At 32.4% G+C, this 19,663-nt stretch overlaps 1 protein-coding gene across 4 annotated transcripts in view; it reads right to left on the bottom strand.

Annotated features, from left to right (window-relative positions):
• Positions 1-695: 695 nt before the first annotated feature.
• MGAT4C (MGAT4 family member C) overlaps positions 696-19,663 on the bottom strand; it is a 667,922-nt gene continuing 648,954 nt past the window's right edge. For 3 of the 4 annotated variants that reach the window (XM_074325329.1, XM_019754917.2, XM_074325330.1), the window contains 3 exons: positions 11,838-11,990; positions 6,172-6,319; positions 696-2,737 (listed from right to left, as the gene is read on the bottom strand). In XM_074325329.1, coding sequence (XP_074181430.1) covers positions 1,596-2,737; positions 6,172-6,319; positions 11,838-11,984 — 1,437 coding nt within the window. In that variant the 5' untranslated portion in view covers positions 11,985-11,990 and the 3' untranslated portion in view covers positions 696-1,595. Of the gene's footprint in view, positions 2,738-6,171; positions 6,320-8,673; positions 8,775-11,837; positions 11,991-19,663 lie in introns of those variants that run through there. The other variant, XM_074325332.1, reaches the window with a different exon arrangement.

Here is a 19,663-nt window from a genome sequence, read left to right as displayed (position 1 = left end):
GATTATGTTTCAGGATGAAAGAAAGAACAAGAATTTATCTTTTCTTTTCAGTATTACAAGTCTAGTCTTCACACACACACACACACACACACACACACACAGATCCATATTCATCTATATAAACATATATTTAAGTCCCTCCATACACACACATGAAGTACTCTTCATTTCTATTTATCATAAACCCCTTCACCGTTGCTTTTTGTCAAAAATAGAAGGGATGAGACAATCTCAGGATGGTCTGAAAAACCAATGCTTTTAGGATGCACTAAGGTGCCTTGAATTGCTTTAATGGACAAATGGTGTAGTCACAATTGTCCAGTCTCTTGTAGTAAAATTTACTTAAAGTCTGCTTACCATTTGGGTGCATATACCACAGGAGTATTATTTAGGATATTTTAGGATTACTCCACAGAATGTTAATATGACTTATGGAAGAATTACACCATTTCCAGCTAGCATAACTTATTGTCTAAGACTCATATAGCAGACAACAGAAAGCATAAATTATGTGAGGAGCCATCTCTACACAATGGAAAAGGTATGGTCTGGATCTCAGAACACGTGATCTCTCATTCTGGCTTTGCTATGAACTAGCTCAGAGTTTAGAAAAGTTAACTGATTCCTATGTTTCTTACTTTTATCCTTTATAATATGTCCATTTAAACTCCAAAAAAGTATATGATAAATCACAATGATTTCAATCACATGAATTTTAATACAAAACATATAAAATCAACTTCAAAAAGTTTTTGCATATACTGAAAATGTTAGTAAGAATGAACTAACTATTGGCCTTGTCTAACTTCTTCTATTAAATGCAGGTATCCAATGTAACCTGAAAATATTGGGCATAACTATTATTTTTTTTCAAAAGGGAAACTAGAAAAAGACTGTTTCCCACCAAAAATGCATTCATATTAGGTGCTTAGTTAATTGTTTTTTATACAATGACCAGTGTCCCTTTTCACATAAATAATCAGGGGAGAGATTCTTTTTAAAGCCTTTTTTTTTTTTCTTTTTAATCGTTCCACCTACACACAAATTCTGTTGTAAAGACATCACTTCTCTGAGAAGGTATTCATTGTAGATGTACAGAAGTCTATGGAAACCTAAGTAACAAGAAAAAAGCACAGATTATCATTCTAACCAACTGCATATTCACACAGATGCTTAATAAAAGTTATCTGATGATACACTGAATTATCAATTCTTGAGGAAGTGTATACAGTTGGCAACTATTTTTCAAGACTCACCATCCAACAAACAAATTTTTCTCATTTTAAGTCTTTCATGTCACCTTTTTGACATTCAGTTGAAATTTTGAAACTAACATAATATTAAAAATAGAAATGAAAGTAGCATGAAATATAGACTGATATTCAACTTCAGAATTTGAAATAAATACAAGTGTATATTAGAGTAAAAGTATGATGAAAATGTGTAAATCAAAACTGCCAACACGATTGACTTTTCTTTTTAAAATATCCCATCTGTTGTTTTACCTCCATAGGACAAAGGTAGCAAAAGAGGTTGTTAACAAAAAAGTAAACAGGAAGACCTGTTTCAGTGACTGGACATATTGATTTAATTGGTTAAGAAGTCCAAATGCTAATACTCTTAATAATGAGCCATTCCTTTTGTGTTTTGGTAACGTATATCCTCATACACTGTATATCAAATGGAATTTTTTGATTCACATCTGACATTTCAAAGTTTCCATTTTTGAATTCCCCTAGTCTTACATAAGTATCACATTGTCTAATGTGTTTGAAAAGTATAACATTTTCTCCAACATCCAGGACTCCATGATGTAAAATGTCATTTTGCCGATCTTCTGTTCCAGTACTGACTTTAATTTTTTTAATTACAATTGGATTTTCAAATACAATCACAAAGCTGTCTCCTGTTGAAGGTGACTTTCCCCAAAAGTATTCATCAACGCTACTATAAGCCTTGCTTGCTTCATAATTTTCAAAAACATTCATGTTAGTGTATAGACTTGCAGGAGGGTTATCAGGGATGTCAGGTGACTCCTCTTCAAAATCATCGTCCTTCAACTTATTCTCAGTACCTTTATATGATGAATAATAACCCATGTGCTGAAAGAGAGATGGTTTAAAACGGATCACATTTTTCTGAGCCAAGAGACCCCGGAAATGAGTCAATAACCAATCACAAGGCATTTCTTGATAAAACATTAATAAAAAATGTGCCAAACGTGGGAGGTCATGTGAATGATAAAGTTTTCCAATGTAGCCAAGTTTAGAAAACTCAAGAGTTACCCAGTAAGTTCCTTCTAGGGATGTAATGACTTTCTTGATGGCAGTTAAGAAGTTCTTTGAACATCGAACATCATCTTCAAGCATTACATAATAGTCTGAAGTATTGGCACAAAAATTAAGCAGAAAAGCATAATCTACATTTTGCTTGGAACGAAATTTGACTCTATCTTCTGGATCATTGTAATTTCTTTTAAGGCCATCCAGGATTGGGTAATATTCCTCTGGTGCATGTATAACAATTAATCTTCCTGCAATAATATGGTGGGCAAATTTCTGTGTAATATCCTGGACCATGACCTCACGCCAGGATGAATTAAAGTCTGCGAGATGAACAACCACTGAGATTTCCTTCAGCTCTTCATAGCTGGATTGCTCAAAAATTGACTTAATTGTCTCAAGTAAATAGTTTCCTTTTTTTCTTTTCACAGATGAAAGTCCAATTGTAAGAAACCCTGAACAAAAGAATTCAGAAGGAAGACAAATTAAATGTGAAATAGGTTTTTAATAACACAGAAAAAAGGGAAAAAAAAGTTATTTACCTCCTTAGGCCTGCTATCATATTAAGTAAAGCTAGTGAGTGATTATGTTCAGAATATTTTGTGATTAAAATGTTATGCTGAACACATAAAGGCTAGAGTATTTTATACATAATTGATATTTTCTATGGTAACAAATGCATCTTAAGCGCAATGATGTATGAGTTTTATTACTGTAAACATTTGTTTATGAAATGAAAAATATGGTTCAAAGTGTTCTGCAGCTTAATGTTCTCATATATACCCATTAGAGAAGATAGATAGATATTTAGATAATATCCATGCTATTTAAAGAAAGAAAAACTGCAAAAGGAAAAGGAAATTCACAGTTAAGGATGACAAACTAGTCTCAAATGATGAAAAAAAGAATAAGGATAACTCATTCTTTTAACAATCTTTAAATTTTTCATAGGACACATGTTATATTTTCACTTTTTGTTGATCACTGTCATTGTCTTGTGTCAGAAGAGTTCAAAATTGGACTTTAAAACTTTATTTTGAAATTCATCTAGTATATTAATTAGAATGCAAACAATATCATAAGCTATTTTTCAAAAACTGCATTATTGCTCAAATGTACGGCACATTATTCCAAGAAATAAATATTAGTTTTCTTTATTTTGAAACACATTTATATTAATTTTGTCTGGAGAAATTTTTATTCAGATACTAAAAATTTAAACTTAAAAATTAGATATTTTTAAGGAATAAAATAAAACCCAGCAAAGTGGCAGTTTGCCTTTGAGGAGTGTTTGGTGTCTTTGTATAGAATTATTTTCAGTCTTTAAAGTTCTCATTCTCACCATGACTGAGAACTGAAGAAAATTTCATAACCACCATTTGGAAAATAGGAAAATATTTATATTAGCCGAGATCACTGTTTTAGTACAGACACCTATGGTATGATTTGCTTAATAATGAAAAAGTCCCTTCCAAGAAAATTTATTTTTACTTGTCTATCAGAGAGGTAGAAATTTACACATTTTGCTTAACTATCTGGGCTTACAACCTTGACTTCTGTTGAAAACCTACTACGTTATCCGGTATCATTAAACTCAAGCCACCAGCCTTCACTATGCTTAGTGATGGCTATGCTTATAGAAGAGTTTCCACATAAAAGACAGAAATCTATACATTTTACCTATGTATAATACTCATAACAATCTTTTGGGATACCTTTGCACTTTTCATCCATCCTATTTTATAGATGAAGACGCTAAACCACAGTAAGATGAGCTAACTTGTGCAAAGTACAACACATGGTAAGTAGTGTGATGCCAAGATTCAAACTGTCCTGTTCTTATCCTCCATTTTACATTGCCTCTTCAGTATAAAGCAATTGTCATATGCACTAATACACATTAGTAAACTTAGCATGGAAAAGTAAAATTATTAATGTTTGAATAAAGGTGGTGTAACAGATGTAGATAAAAAAATAAAGTCAGTCTTAAGCAATTAGAAGGAAGCTGAAGAGCAGTAAACCTTAATGGAAAAAAAAAAATGAAAAAAGAAAAGAAAGATCTAAAGAAACCTGCAAACCTGCATTGAGTTACAATTTCTTCAATCTGGTGATCACAAAGTAACTTGCATAAACACTTCTTAACAGAGGACTCAATTTTTGTGTTCTCCGTACAATCTACTGTGTTTTCCCAAAAATAAGACCTAGCCAGACAATCAGCTCTAATGCATCTTTTGGAGCAAAAATTAATATAAGACCTGGTCGGTCTTATTTTACTATAATGTAAGGCTGGGTCTATAATATAATATAATATAATATAATATAATATAATATAATATACATAATATAATATGATATAATTTAATACTGGGTCTTATACTAAGTTTTGCTCCAAAAGATGCATTAGAGCTGATTGTCCAGGTAGGTCTTATTTTCGGGGAAACACGGTATTAAAAATTTTATGACATTAGTCTATTTCATTGATTCTAAAATTTATATTTTTCATACAGAAATATTTTAAAATCAGGTTCCAGATTACAGTTGATGGCATCTTACAATTAAAACTGATAAATACATTTTATCATAAATAATTACATTTTCTTAGTACGTAGTACAGTACTTAGATCATGATACTTTCTGTAATCTATTGTGTCTTGAAATTCATGAAATGTAGTATGTTACTTCTTGGATTCAAACTGCCTGTGGTGAGTTGAATAATTTATTCCAAAAATTCAAGTCTACCTGAAACCTCAGAATGTGACCTTATTTGGAAACAGAGTCTTTGCAGATGTATTTAGTTAAAGATCTTGAGGTGAAGTTAAATTAGATTTAGGGTGGTCCCTAAATTCAATGACTGATGTTGTTATAAGAAGATGAGAGGACACAGAGAGACAAAGGGAAGGGGGCCGTGGAAAGACAGAGGAGGGCTTGTGATTAAACAACCACAAACCACAGAACACCAAGGGTGATCAGAAGCTGGACGAGGCAGGGAAGGATTCTCCCCCTGACTCCTCTAGAGTGTGGCACTGCCAGCACCTTTATTTCAGACTTCTGGCTTCCAACAATGTGAGAGCATAAATTTCTGTTGTTTTAAACCAACTAGTTTGTGATTAGTTTGTCATAGAACCTTAGGAAACTAACACAATAACTTCCACTGCTTCAAAACTGGTGGCAAGTCACAGCAACCAAACCATTAAAGTTTTAAAATGTATCAATATGGGAATAGCTATTTTTAAAAGCTAACTTTTAAAATTTAAAAGAAATTGAATTTTCCTAGTCCCTCTACATGGTCCTACAGCAAACTGTTAATGCTAAGTGAAACAAGTCAGACAGAAAGTCGAGAACCACATGATTTCACTCATACGTGGCATATAATACTGAAAGCAACAAACAAACAAGACAAGCAAATAAACAAACAAAAAAATCATAGACATGGCGAACAGTTTAGTGTTTACCAGAGGGTGGGGTGAGGGGATTGTAGATGAGGGTAAAGGGGGTCAAATATATGGTGATGGAAGAACTGACGCTGGGTGGTGAACACACAGTGTGAAATATAGATGATGTATTACAGAACTGTGCACTTGAATCTTATATAATTTTACTAACCAATGTCACCTAACAAATTTAATAAAAAATAAAATAAAATAATAAAATAAAATGAAACCAGTCAAAAAAGTTCATATTCCAATTAAGCATTTATTTTCTTTGTTATTAATAGATTTGGATTAGTGAGTAATTGTAATCTGTGAAGAAACATTGAAATATTTCCCCTAAAATATATTGTATGAATAAAACCTATAAACTTTTGTTGCTATATGAATGAAGCAAGAAATCATTATTTTGAAACAAAATATTTTATGTATTTTTGATTTAAAAGTGTAAGGATACTTACGCTTCCTTTGTAAAGGTGTAGAAGCTAAGTAGCGATAGGTGACATTGATGGCTCCTGAGAAATTAGATAAATCTTTGAAAGTGTGCACATAGCGTTCTGAATTCAGTTGATGTGTGGATGTTTCCCTTATAAGTTGTTTGTCTCCTTCCTGAATGCCAAAAAAAAGGGCAGAGAAAGTAAATAAATAATATATTGTCATAGATTAAATAAAGTTTCTATTTATACAATGAACATATGTGCCTGATATATAATGAGTATCATATACACCTCTATTGCTGGCACCACAAGCTGTAGATAATTATCTCTCACCTGCCTCCCTACCTAGACTCTCTTCTTCAGGCTCTCTCTATGCTATTCTACTCTTTATACCATACTTATATTTTCTTTTTTACAGCAGACATAATAAAGGCATTCTCTTGATTTAAAAAAAAAAAAATATACCTACATGAAAACCCCCACTGCCTTTATGTTAAAAATCAAATCCTTTACAATATTTCATGGATCTTAAAATTTGTCATTAATCTGTTCTTATTTCATGTTAAGTAATTGCCACTTAATTCCTCATATTTGAATCATATTAAGATATTTACTGTTATTCAAGTAGTGTCAAATACAAGACCACACATTATTTCTGATTGGGGAAACTTTAGGAATGCTGAGGAAGATGCAGCACTGGCCATAATAGTTGGATTTTGGATAATTTATTAATCAAGAAGTTTTAATCAGTCACTTATATGGCCACTATAATTGAAGACTTGAGAATGGACAGCCATGGTCCTTGTGACAGGGCAGTGTTTTCCTCAAATGTCTTTGAGAACCTCAATTAGAATACATTTGTACCAAGTTAAGGAAATGGCTTCAGACCTTGCACTAGTCTTTCCCATGATATGTGTGCTGTTGTGTGTTCTCGGCTCTCGTGGTGTGTGTGTGTGTGTGTGTTTGTGTGTGTGTGTGTGTGTGTGTGTGTGTGTGGTATTCTGTTGGAGGTGAATTCTGGTCTCTTTATGTGTATATTTAAGATCCCTTTTATCTATTTGGCAATGGACTTAAGTCATTCAATCTGCAAGAATGTTTATATTCAGAAGACATATTCATACTCAGGTAAAATATACCCTGTTAACCATTAATTGCTTCCTTTTTTCTCCCTTCTTTGATATAAGTTCAATTGTAGATTTTGATTGATTATCTAATCACCATTTGATCAAGCCTTTATTGGTTATATATTATTAGCAAAATGACAACTTGTTTGGCTTTTGTATATGGTTTACTATCATTGGCAGAATATGTTTGAGGACAATCTAATTAGAAAACAATGTTTCTTTTATGGCAAGGTGTCTACTGTACTATATGGTGTTATGTAGATCTAATTTGACTATTTAATATAGAAAGGAAGGTCAGTCATGTGAAAGCCATTAAGACTATAGAGAAAGTGAATGCATTAAATAAATTTGGTCCTCCTATTATTTGGCTGTGAGCAATAAAATTTTAATTAAACCCCTGTTGGATCTTGAGATATCACGCAAAATGAGTCAGACAGAAAAAATCGATAACCACATAATTTCACTTATATGTGAGATATAAAACAAAGCAAAAAACAAACAAGACAAACAAGCAAAAACTCATAGACACAGGCAACAGTTTAGTGGTTACCAGAGGGTAAAGGGACAGGGGAAGAAGAAGAGGGTAAAGGGGTGATGGTAGGAGAACTGACTCTAGGTGGTGAACACACAATGTAAATATTCAGATGAGTATTATAGAATTGTACACTTGAAACCTATTTTATATTATTAACCGATGTCATATCAATAAATGTAATAAAAATATTAAAGTAAAAGATTAGAAAGGATTCAAATACAAAATTTACCTCAAATGGAGCATTGACTACTTTGTGTCAAATTCAAATGCCAATGGAAAAGGTGACTAACTCATACTTTTAAATCTACGGCCAGACTAGAAATGGCTTAAGATTAAAATTTAAATAGTAAACCATGACTGGAAAGAGCTTTCGGTCTGGTCCTTGCTAAATCAAGATTTATTCTGATTATCGTTTCTATGTTTGGTTCTGTTTATTAACCTATATTTGGTCTTTAACACTCTATTTCTGTATTTTATATAGTCTTGATAATTTGGACAAAGAAAAATAATTTAGTCTTTTACAAGATTTACAATATATTTGCCAACTGTAAGATACAGATTTTCAAAATATATGCAATTATACCTTGGATACTAGATTTCTTATAGATATGAGTATACAAGTTAACTATCTATTAAATCTAATTATTTAAAATTCTTTAAATATAAATATTTTCATCATTGTCTTATGAAAACTTATAAAACATCATTAAAGTTTTTAAATGAACTAATTTAGGATTGCCAAAATGTAACTGGTACTCAGTTTAGCATCAACTACTTTAATAGTGATGTGATGGTGTTCATAATTAACAAGGTCTAGAAGATGTAGCTATAAACATTATAGTGGTCACAATACTGAATTCCTTTTACCATTCTGTTCTTAGGTGATGTCACATTCTAAAGGAAGTGCAGGATATTGAATATCTCTTTAAGAATTCTATCTTGAACACGTAAAAATCCAGATATTTTTCCTGTGATAAGATAGAATACATGCATCCTCATTGAAGGACATGACAGAATATAAAATAAATGGAACTTACATGAAATCACTTTATTAAATTTTCAAGAATAAACTTTATACTTTTCAGCATAAATAATGCAACTTCTTCCTGAGTAGTCATGTTGGCTGCTTTCCAGAGGCATATACCTAAACGGCCAGGTTCTTCCCTTCTTTCTGTAGCTACTATGCTACAGAGTGTTTCACAGTAATAAGACAAAGCTTTATGACAATCATTTTCTGGATGGGAATGCAATTCAGGGGACTAGCTACAGACTAAATATATACTCTAGTGGCTACTTTGAAAATGCTCACAGCCCAGAGGCTAAGTTGATTGCAGCGTCTCTTCTAATTTTTTTACCTTGGAATACTATGTCTCTTATGCTGATCTTGGCTTCCTTTCCCATTAAAAAGGCACATATGTCCCTAATATGTAAGCAATACATTAAACTGTTATATGCCCTGGATCTCGAACCACCAATGGATTTTCTAGCAAAAAGAACAGCATAGAATGTGCTTGGTATCTCAAGAGAACTTACTACTTCTAATTGTTTACCTGATTTCTCCGAATTATAACTGTTATTTCCTCTGAAACAAGGAAGACAGAAAAAGAAAGACTAAAGTCTAAGCTTAAAAAATCATATGCATTATGGCATTGTGGAGTTAAGATAAAAATCAAGTCAGACGATTTTATGAAAAATGAAATAAATACAGATAAAAAGGTCAAAGGGAGAATTGTTAAAAAAAACAACAACAAACTGTTATATCCTAGTAGGGGACAAGTTTTCCAAGAATATTTAACAATTTTAGAAGAACAATTTTAAGGTAAATTTACATTAATGATTTAAAGAACATTTCAAATTTTTATACATATTAAGCAGTGGGATAAAATTTAGCTCAAAATACAAATTAGGTAGAAAATATCATCTAGTAAATATTTAAAATATAATTAATAAAATACTTTCATTGAATTTTCAATAAGGAGGGCTTCCTATACTTAATCATTTTAACTTGTTTTTCCTAACTTAATACAGTTAAAAATAATTTCAGTGTTTAAAGCTAAGAAACAATTTCTGTTGTGCTCCTGTGTTAATTTCCAAATTTGTCTAGACATATTCTTAATAAAGCCAGAGAAAATTCCTTTGAGAAAGTACTCTTTAGTAAGAGCTAATTCATTAAATCATACCCTTTACATTAGGTAGCTAGGAATGATGCATCGATAGGAATGCATAAAAATTCATAAAACAGGGCAATAGTATTTGATCTTATGGGTATATGCCAATTATGTCTTACACATTTTGTAGTGAATTTAAAGAGCTTTTATTCCAAAACAATATAAGGATGCTTGTTGCATACAGTGGTCTTTTGTCTGGGTAAAGTGAAACATTGAAAGTGTACTTGAAAGTGTCTCATAAATACAGCAAGTCATTGAATAAACAAGTATCCTGCCAATACCATGTGTTTGATTTACAAGATATGATTTCCTTCTGCCAGTAGCAATGCAAGAAATAGACTGTTATTCCAAAATTAAATCATTAATCAAGAGCTCCTCTACTTAATTGATGATCATTAATTCTATTAAAAAATTGCTGGATCACATGGGCCTTGCTGTACTGTCCTTAAGTCTTATAAATCTAATAATCAGGTTTTAAAAAAATCCAAAAAGTGCATTATTAGTAAGTTTCTCCAGTGCTATATTTACCTACATCATGCCTGGTCAAATTCTATTAACCTACGGTGATTTCAGCCTTTGTGAATTGACGTAGATGGTAGAATGAAGGGTCTACAAGATCAGGACGTCTACGAGAAGGTAAAAGGCCTAGGCAGAGTCAAGATATAGGAATCTGCATAATTTCACCATTACAGAGCAATGCTAAAGGAAGCAAAGTGCTTTACAGAAAACCTTCTAGGGATCTATACCCAGGTAAGATCATATAGTTGGCTCATATACAGCAGTGTCTGGAAAATAGCAGGTAGTTAATAATTCATGTTTAATTAATAAAATAAAATATTTTGAGGGTTAGATGCTCTTTGTAGTTATTGTCTGATTCTCTCTTGCTAAGATATTAATTCAAACTTTCAGCATGGTCGCATAATAGAAAGTACTTTTCAGTCCTCTGTACATCAAAGGTTTTGATTTTCTGAAATATGTGAATAGGTATAATAACATAAAGATTAGGATTTTTCCAGATATCTTAAGTTAGGTGCAGAGAGAAAAAATGAATAAGCAATAATATCCTTATTATTCTTACCACACATCAGATGATGTGATAATTACAACAATAAATAATAGAAACAAATTGAGTTCTCATAAGTCCTTTTGAATATTTCTGTAATTCATTTAAAATTCATCATATATTAACTACTATTTCTATCTTTTTAAATTACTAAATAGTTTTCACATCAATATCTTTAGTTCTTGAGATTCTATGTTACTTTTCAGTGAATATAATTACATAACACGTGGACTTTTAAGGTTATTCAAAGTCCAAATGAGGTGTCACACATTGCAATAAAATATTATTTCTTGGCACAATAACACAATTAGTATCATTAATTACACAGAGAGAATTTGGAAACTTTGATAATATAGAAAAGCAAAGAAAGTAAGGAGAAATGCCATTAAGCAAATTTTGTTTATTCTATATATTTCAAATTAAAGCTCAAATATTGAAATAGTTTTCACAATATTAATTCAGCATAGTGATGAGAGTTAACTTATTTCTAATTAGATGTACATATATGAATATATCTAGATCTAGATCTAGAGAGTGCATTAAAGAAATCATTGCAACATAAATTAATTGTAAAGTTGGTAATATAAAATTAATACAAAAATAAGTGTATGTATAATATTTACATATATCATATATATAAAACATATATATATATATATATATATATATATATATATATATATATATAATAATAATTTTGCTCAAACTAGTTATAGTCCAATAGCCTGAAGTTACACATGAACTAAGTCTAGTTTGATTTAGGCTATTTTGAACAAAAATAATCAACCTCCAAAACTTACCAGAACATAGCTATCTTCGATGTACAAGTTCATAAATAGAAGGAAAATGACAAGAACTCCCAAGAATGACACTGTAGAACGTTTTCGCAGGCATCTCATTTTATCTAGTATTTCAAAAATATGTTTCACTTGATGAAATTTAAACATTCTTTCCTGTGGAAAAGAGGCACTGAATTACTAACAATTAATTTGGATGAAAATATTTCCCAATTAAATATATATATATATATATATATATATATATATATATATATCTTGAGAGCCAGTCCTTTATGAAATCTCACTCATCAAATGTCTGAGCTAAAATTGTTTCCAATTTTACACATAAGATTGGAACAAACTATTAATACATCAGCATAGGTCAATGAAGAGATTTATATTGATGTTAAGTAAATCAAACTGAAAAGAAAATGTCAGTTATTTATGAACAAATGAACATTGGTGACAATAATGTAAGAAAAAATATGCTTTTACCAAGAAACAAAATAAAAATAAGAGGAAAAAAGGCACGTCAGCTTTCATTAGTGAGGTATAGCATTAAGGTGATATCTATCTCCCCATGTTATAATGTAATAAAAATGAAACCAGAGAAATACACATCCAATATTCATTCCAGAGGCATTGAAGGCGCACTGAAAAGAACAACTGGGAGGGAATCTGAAGGAAAGAAAGAGAAGCCACAAGGGAAGTTAAAGTTTTGGGGATCAGTCGAAACATAGATTTGAGAACTTCTGAGTTGTAATTGCTCTGCTTACCTAACCAGAAGTGGGAAGCTGGTTTTGGAAGTTTTGCTCCTAAACCGGAAGATCCACTCTAGAAACACCAGGTTGAGTTCCCAGCCTGCACAGAGCTCAATGGAAAGATCCATTTAGACCTGGAGGACTTTCCCTGCCATCTGGACCCCAAGATGAATGCAGTGAAAACTGTATACTGCATTTCCCTGAAAATAAGTCCAGGTTTTATATTAAGTTTTTCTCCAAAAGATGCATCCGGGCTTATGTTCAGGGGATGTCCTCCTGAAAAATCATGCTAGGGCTCATTTTCCGGTTAGGTCTTATTTTCAGGGAAACATGGTAGTAGCCAAATCCAGTTGGTCTGTTTCAGGCCTGCTCTTTGCAAAAATTGGGAAAAGGAACCTAATGCCATTTGAAAAGTATTTTAGTTACTTATTTTTCAAGTTCTGGAATTAGTTGCACTTCAATTTGTACTCTGTATTTCATGAGAAAGTGACACTCGAAGGAGAGCTTAGGTGTACTTGGACAGGTAGAGGAGACAGAGAGCCTGAACAATTGTTTTAAATCAAAACAATTTCTTCATTCTGTGTCTTACTTCTACTTACCACTTCAGAGGTGAAATAACCAAAGCTTGTTTTGTAATAATAAGAGTAGTTCTATATTAAATATATATATATATATATATATATATATATATATATATATATATATATATATATATATATATATATAACAGGAAATAATAATAAAAAAGCCTGGGTCCACTGTGGTAGGAGCCCCATTGCTTCAGGCACTTTCTCCCTTTGCTGCCTCCCTACAAACTGGTTGCTGTAGCCATGCCAATCAGCTGGACTTAGAGGAGGAGCCAAAGGACCAGCATAGAATATATCTCAGGACTTTTTGACAGTATGGAAGGCGGAGGTCTGGAATCTTCTGTTTGAGGACAGTGAAGTTTAAACAGCTACGTTTATGCCTCAAGTCACCTAACTGGAAGAAGCACATTGCAAAGTTGCCACCACAATGAAGCTTGGATTGCTTGAGGCAGAGGTTTCAGTAATTGTTTCAAGAACTGGAGAAAGGAATATGAAGCGTTAGTAGCTTCATCTAGACAATTTCAAGGTGGCAACTCAGCAGATATGAGCTGCCAACTCCAATGGCCTCCCTCTGACCTTTCATGCTGTTAAAGTGCTGTCTCCTAATGTTTTGCTTGTATACAATGATACATTTTTAAAATGCAAAGCTAGTGATCACAATCAAAGGCTATTACTCAACTAACTTTATCACTTTAAAGTCCTACAAGATTGACCAGTAGTTTGTTTTGGATACATCAGAGTGTGAGTGGTTGTAGGGACATAACTCCACAGAAATGGGGTACACCCTCCCTCATATATGCAACCCTTAAACTACTGTAATTCTATACTCAGTGCCAGTGGATTTATAATCTCCCAGGCAATCCAGAAAAAAAAAAAAAAAAGAAAGAAACAAATAAGGAATTAGATTTGCTTGAAGGATAGATAGATGAAAAGAAAGCATCAAACAAAACTTAAAAAACAATAACTCTTTCTAGAATTGGGTCCAAAATCTTTGACGAGCTTCCATCCACAAATCAACCAAATGCAGAAGAGCCAGTCAAGTCAGACAATACCATTTTAAGAAACAATTGTCCATATAGTGTATTGGAACTCTCTATTCTAAATGTCTGATGCTCCCGCATCATCAAGTTTTGTCAGAGTTGAAGTCTCCTATGTCTGGATAATTTTAATACCTGAGGATATTTTAATATTCTGGTTGAACCACAGAAAGGTGGCCTTGTATCGCCAGGACTTGGACTTACTTGGCAAAACCTCTAGTTGAGGCCTGGCCCAAGCTATGGAAACTAACATTGTGTGCAGATGGGGTAGTTCCAGGCAAACTAAGAAATGTCCCAAAGCCACCATTAGCTTTCCCGTGCCTGGATTTAACCTCTGGGTATATGCAATAGGTCTCCATGAAAGCTCCGTTGGATACTCCTTGAAACTCAACCATTGAATAAAGTCAGGCCTGTATTAGAGGTAAAACTGAGTAACATGAAAGTCAAAAATAATCTGCCTATTAGTTCTGGGATCCCTACCCCTAGAGAAATTTATGAACTGAAGTACTTAGAAATACATAGGCCAAAGAGGAAGTAATTTGGTGCAACAGCATTCATTTTATTTCTCAAAGGAATAACTATAAATTGTTTTTTGTTTGGATATGTTTTCCTACATAATTCCTTTCCTTCTTAGGCTCAGTATAATCTGTGCATAAGTTTAAGAAAAGCATTATTCTCCACATCTGCCTTGCATTTCATCTCCATGGATTTGCTTTCTTATATTACTTATTATGGATTTGGGGATTTTAATTTTTAGGTCACCAAAATGCTACCATCTTGTTGGAGATTCTTCTGAATCCATTTTCAGTCAAAAATTGTTTTTCACTTTTTTGAACTCTTACCATTTTGTCTATACTTTCCTTTTGTATTTATATGTCTTATTTCCTTTTGGATTCTGAGATTTTTATATATAGAATTAAAGAAAAACTTCTTATCATATCACTTAAGTACTTAGTGAAGTGTTTTTAAAAAAGAGAGTAAATAACTACTTCCCTTGCTCTGTGTGTGTGTGTGTGTGTGTGTGTGTGTCTGTCTGTCTGTCTCTGTGTGTGTGTATATGTGTGTGCGTGTGTGTGCACATTTTGCATTGCAGAAATCTTGAACTTGGAGCTACAAGAAAACTACCAGCTGATGAATAGTTGTTTTTTTTTTTCCTACAGCACTCTTAGATCTTGCCTAAGAATTACCTTGCCATGACCCAGACCTACCATGCAATTAATCTTTAGGATCCTTTGTTGCAAAAAATGCAAATGAGCATATCAAACTTAACTTTGTCCCTTATCAAAGCAACATAGATTCTTTTTTGTTTATTTTAGAATTTATTTAAGTGTAAGTAAGAATGATTGATGCCACTTCTTATTTTTATTTTATTTTAAGGGATTGAAATACTTTATAACTAAGAGAATGGGAAATCTTTTAGGATATTTATGAAATGCAGCATAAAAAAAAATAATGTTGACACTGTGGACACTTAGAGCAGCCGTAACAAAATAGAGTAATTAGTTTATGCCAGGGAAGCCTAAGATAGATATAATCTGATCTGTCAAATATCAAAATTCAGATATGGTGTAAAATTTTAGAAGCCATGCAATTTGTGGACAGATATTCTTTGATCTGTTGGATCTTTGCTACCTCATACATATGCATATATATGTATATAAATAAAGATTCTGTCATTGTAACACTATGAATATGCATTATTTATCTAGAATTTTTGCTCATGGAGGCAGATAAAGTATTAGTTGTACAAACATTTGATTACATTTCTTCTTGGGAAGACATTGAGAATTTGTGTGTTAGTTTTTATCAACTCAAGAAAAATGCTCATTTATTAAAGAATTGATGCTGATATGAAGTGACAAGTGAATTACTATACTGTAGAGCTGTTTGCTTAGAGTGCACATGCTTCAGCATGTTATCACAAAATCATCATGTTTCCGGAATATTACTTGGACTATATACAACAAACCACCAAATGTTAATGAGCTTAGCTCTATTGCCCTTCCATTCTTTAGGGTAAAATCATACTTCCCCAGTAGAAACTATCCCATGGCTCTTTAAAGGATGGAAGAAAGGAAAACCATATTTCTACCCATCTGAATGAATGTGGCTACATTAATCTGTGTCTAGGCACTAAGCTGTAACTTTTATTTTATTTAATAGTCTATTTTTAAATCAACAGTTAGAATACAAAAGTAAATGATAGTGCCCAAAACACATGCACTTATATTCAACACTTAATCTCCCATCAGGGAGAACATGAAAGAAGTCTTACAGTCAGCTGTTCATCCGTTGGACATGTACCACTCTATGTACCTGACTTGCCTTTTTAAATACTTGCTCAATTTGTTTTTCTACTTTGCTTTATGGAAGGTTGCACATGCCCTCAGGGCAACATTCAATACATTCTGATGAACAGAAAGAATGTTGCTGACATAGCAAAAGCTTCAGGAAACCACAAAAATAAAAAGGGTTTTACAAAACATGATTATCATTACATTTTGTACAAAAGGTTCAGATATTGATAGGAGTAGATGTAATTGTTTTCCCATTTAAGATTTTTTTTTTTTTTTTACAGTCTCAAGTTGTACTATTTGTAGCTATCAGTGGTAGCGAAGTGGAAAATTATAGAAGCTAGACTATTCCATAGTGCTCACAGTGATGACCAGCAAGATTTCTTTTCTGGTTCATTCTAATCTTCAACACAGATAGAAAATGTATAGCATTGACAGGCTGGAGGTTTCCTGCCACTGACTATAAAAACAGTAAAACTTAAGATAAGAACTGGGAAGAAAGAACAATCTTTTTGAACACCGAAATGAACTAATACAAGAAATGTACTTTATTTACTAACTTCTCTTTTAGACTATCATTCTCTTACAGATTTCAAGTTTCTTTTCAGTGAAACTGGCTAGAGGGGAAACAATAACAGCAAACATGGAACTAACTGCTTTAGCAAGAATGCAGGAGTCAGCACTAAGGAAAGTTACAGTCAGGAAAGCTGTTTGAAGTTGTGATGGGGAAGAAAGTAATCATGATGATAATGGTAATAACTAACTCATTCAGAGGGCTGTAAAATACTTTTTGCTAAATCTTCCACAAAACTCATGAGGTAGATGAAAATATATGTAGAATTATTCTCTAATTACCAATACAGAAACTGAAGATCAGATAGGTAAAGTGATAGATTAAGTACCCCGGTATAGTATATAGCAAGTACACTATATAGGTATAATAAATGACAGATCTTCTTTCTAAATCTCTGACTTTTTTATGCATTTCAGTTTACTCAGTTTATTAGGAAAATACACAAATTAGATGCTTCCAAATCATATTTAGTAACCATATTTCTATCACTAATGTGAGGAGACAATATATAAAATGATTATATTTCCCCAAAGTGATTGTGCAAGTATTTACGCACAATTACTGGTATAGCATACATGACTATAATAGACATTCTCAATAAAATAACCACATATTTATGTAAAGTTATAAATCAGGTAAACTTTAACTTAGAATCAGTAATACCGACTACCAATTTGAGTAGATAAATATGATACATGCATAAATATATTTCATTATTTAAATAATATGCTCCGTTAGAATACTGTTTTCCTCTTTAAGTAAGAATTGTACTTTTTAACCTTGCCATTAGATTCTTCTATAATCAGAATGAATGAGTCTGTTGCAGATAAGTCATTACAACGTACATCTCCTTTCATTCCAACATAACAGTTCACACTAACAACCAGGTACTTATGCCAGGAACAATGACTGCGATTTTGTATCCAGCTTAACTAAAACTTACTGATAGACACAGACAATGGTTTAGTGGCTACCAGAGGGTAAGGGGAGAGGGGGGATGGTAGAAAAGGGAAAAAGGGGTCAAATATATGGTGATGGAAGGAGCACTGACTCTGGATGGTGAATACACAATGTGATATATAGATGATGTATTACAGAATTGTACACTTGAAATGTATGTAACTTTATTAACCATTGTCACCCCCAATAAAGTTTAATTAAAAAAAAAGAAAACTTACAGAGGAAGTTCAATAAAAACAAATGTTGTAGTTAGAAATACTTTCCTGGTATCTGTTATATAATTTTTAGAAACTTCACTAGTGATTATTTAATCTGGGATGCCCTAGATGTTAGACACTCCTTTTTTCTTTCAATGTTTCTTGAAGCTTCACAATGCATCTGATATTGTACTAGGAAGAAAAGATTGATAAGTCCATGTTCTTGTACTACTGTTTAGTAGTACAAGGTAAATGGAAGGTAAAAGTTTCAAAATTAGATCCATGAAGTGTTACAAGTAGGGCTTTAGAAGTGTGCACAGATTACAACAGAAACACCAACTAGAGAAAGAAAGTAGTTGTTCTATTTACTTGGGAGTGGATGTCTTCAGGAAATAGTTCTCAGAGGAGGTGATGGAGACAGGAAGTGGGGTAAGGATGGGGAGTTTCCAAACAGAGGGTACAGAGGAAAGCGGCATGTACAGTGCAACATTTCTGCATTATGAAGTTGTGTTTTTTTTCCCACTTCTTTCCTTAAAATCTTACCACATTCTAAGCAAAAATAGTACAAATTCATATAATACAATGATCTTGACAAACAATGAGCAGGCTGGTTTCAAATTTCTGCTCCATAAAATTATTATTAAAAAGGAAGATAATAAGAAAATTTCTTGAGACTTTTGAAGGGAAATGTTACTGTCCCACACCTGCAGTTACAAAAGTTATCTTTAATTTCCAGAGGCAAAATAAAATACTTTATTCTGACATGTAAGGACTTGGGAAACAAACACTGAAGTATTTTTGTTAAAAAAAATACTTAAAGATATCCACTAAGTCATTTTAGACATGAATTAAGAACCAAGAATGGAGAGACATGGTGATAAAGAACTGCAATTCTTCTTTTATTTAGTTTTGATTCCAAATCCAAGAAATCAATAGGATTTAGGTATTCTCATGCAGATTCTGAATCTGAACAGTGAAGCTGGACTTCTTATTAAGTACTACAAAGCTCAGTTTCTCTTTTGCATCTTCAAATTTTCTGAAATCAAGAAATATGTTAAGAAAACTGTATATGATATTCAAATAGAAGGTACTGTCCATTGTTTACAGTCACTTGGAACAGTGACTGGATTTCTTCTATTCACAAATTGCTTACAATGGCTATGATATTTACACAGTCTGGAGTTCTCAAGGGTAATTGCCAACAAATTTTGGTTCTTGTTTATTCTCCTCAGAAAGGTGAGTTGATTTGGGTAACTTAAAGGTCACTTCCATGTCAAGAAACTTGAGTAATGATTTTTTCCCTCTGTATCTTTAATACTCTTCCTGAATGAAAACATCCAATATCATTTGTCAATAAATTACCTCTGCATATTATCTTGTTTCAGAGACCTGTGCATGTTCTTATATATTGACTATTTTAAGTACACATACAAATGT

This window comes from Rhinolophus sinicus, linkage group LG02, assembly GCF_036562045.2.
Source record: "Rhinolophus sinicus isolate RSC01 linkage group LG02, ASM3656204v1, whole genome shotgun sequence".
NCBI classification, from domain to species: Eukaryota; Metazoa; Chordata; class Mammalia; order Chiroptera; family Rhinolophidae; genus Rhinolophus; species Rhinolophus sinicus.
This window is presented reverse-complemented; position numbering and strand designations above follow the sequence as displayed.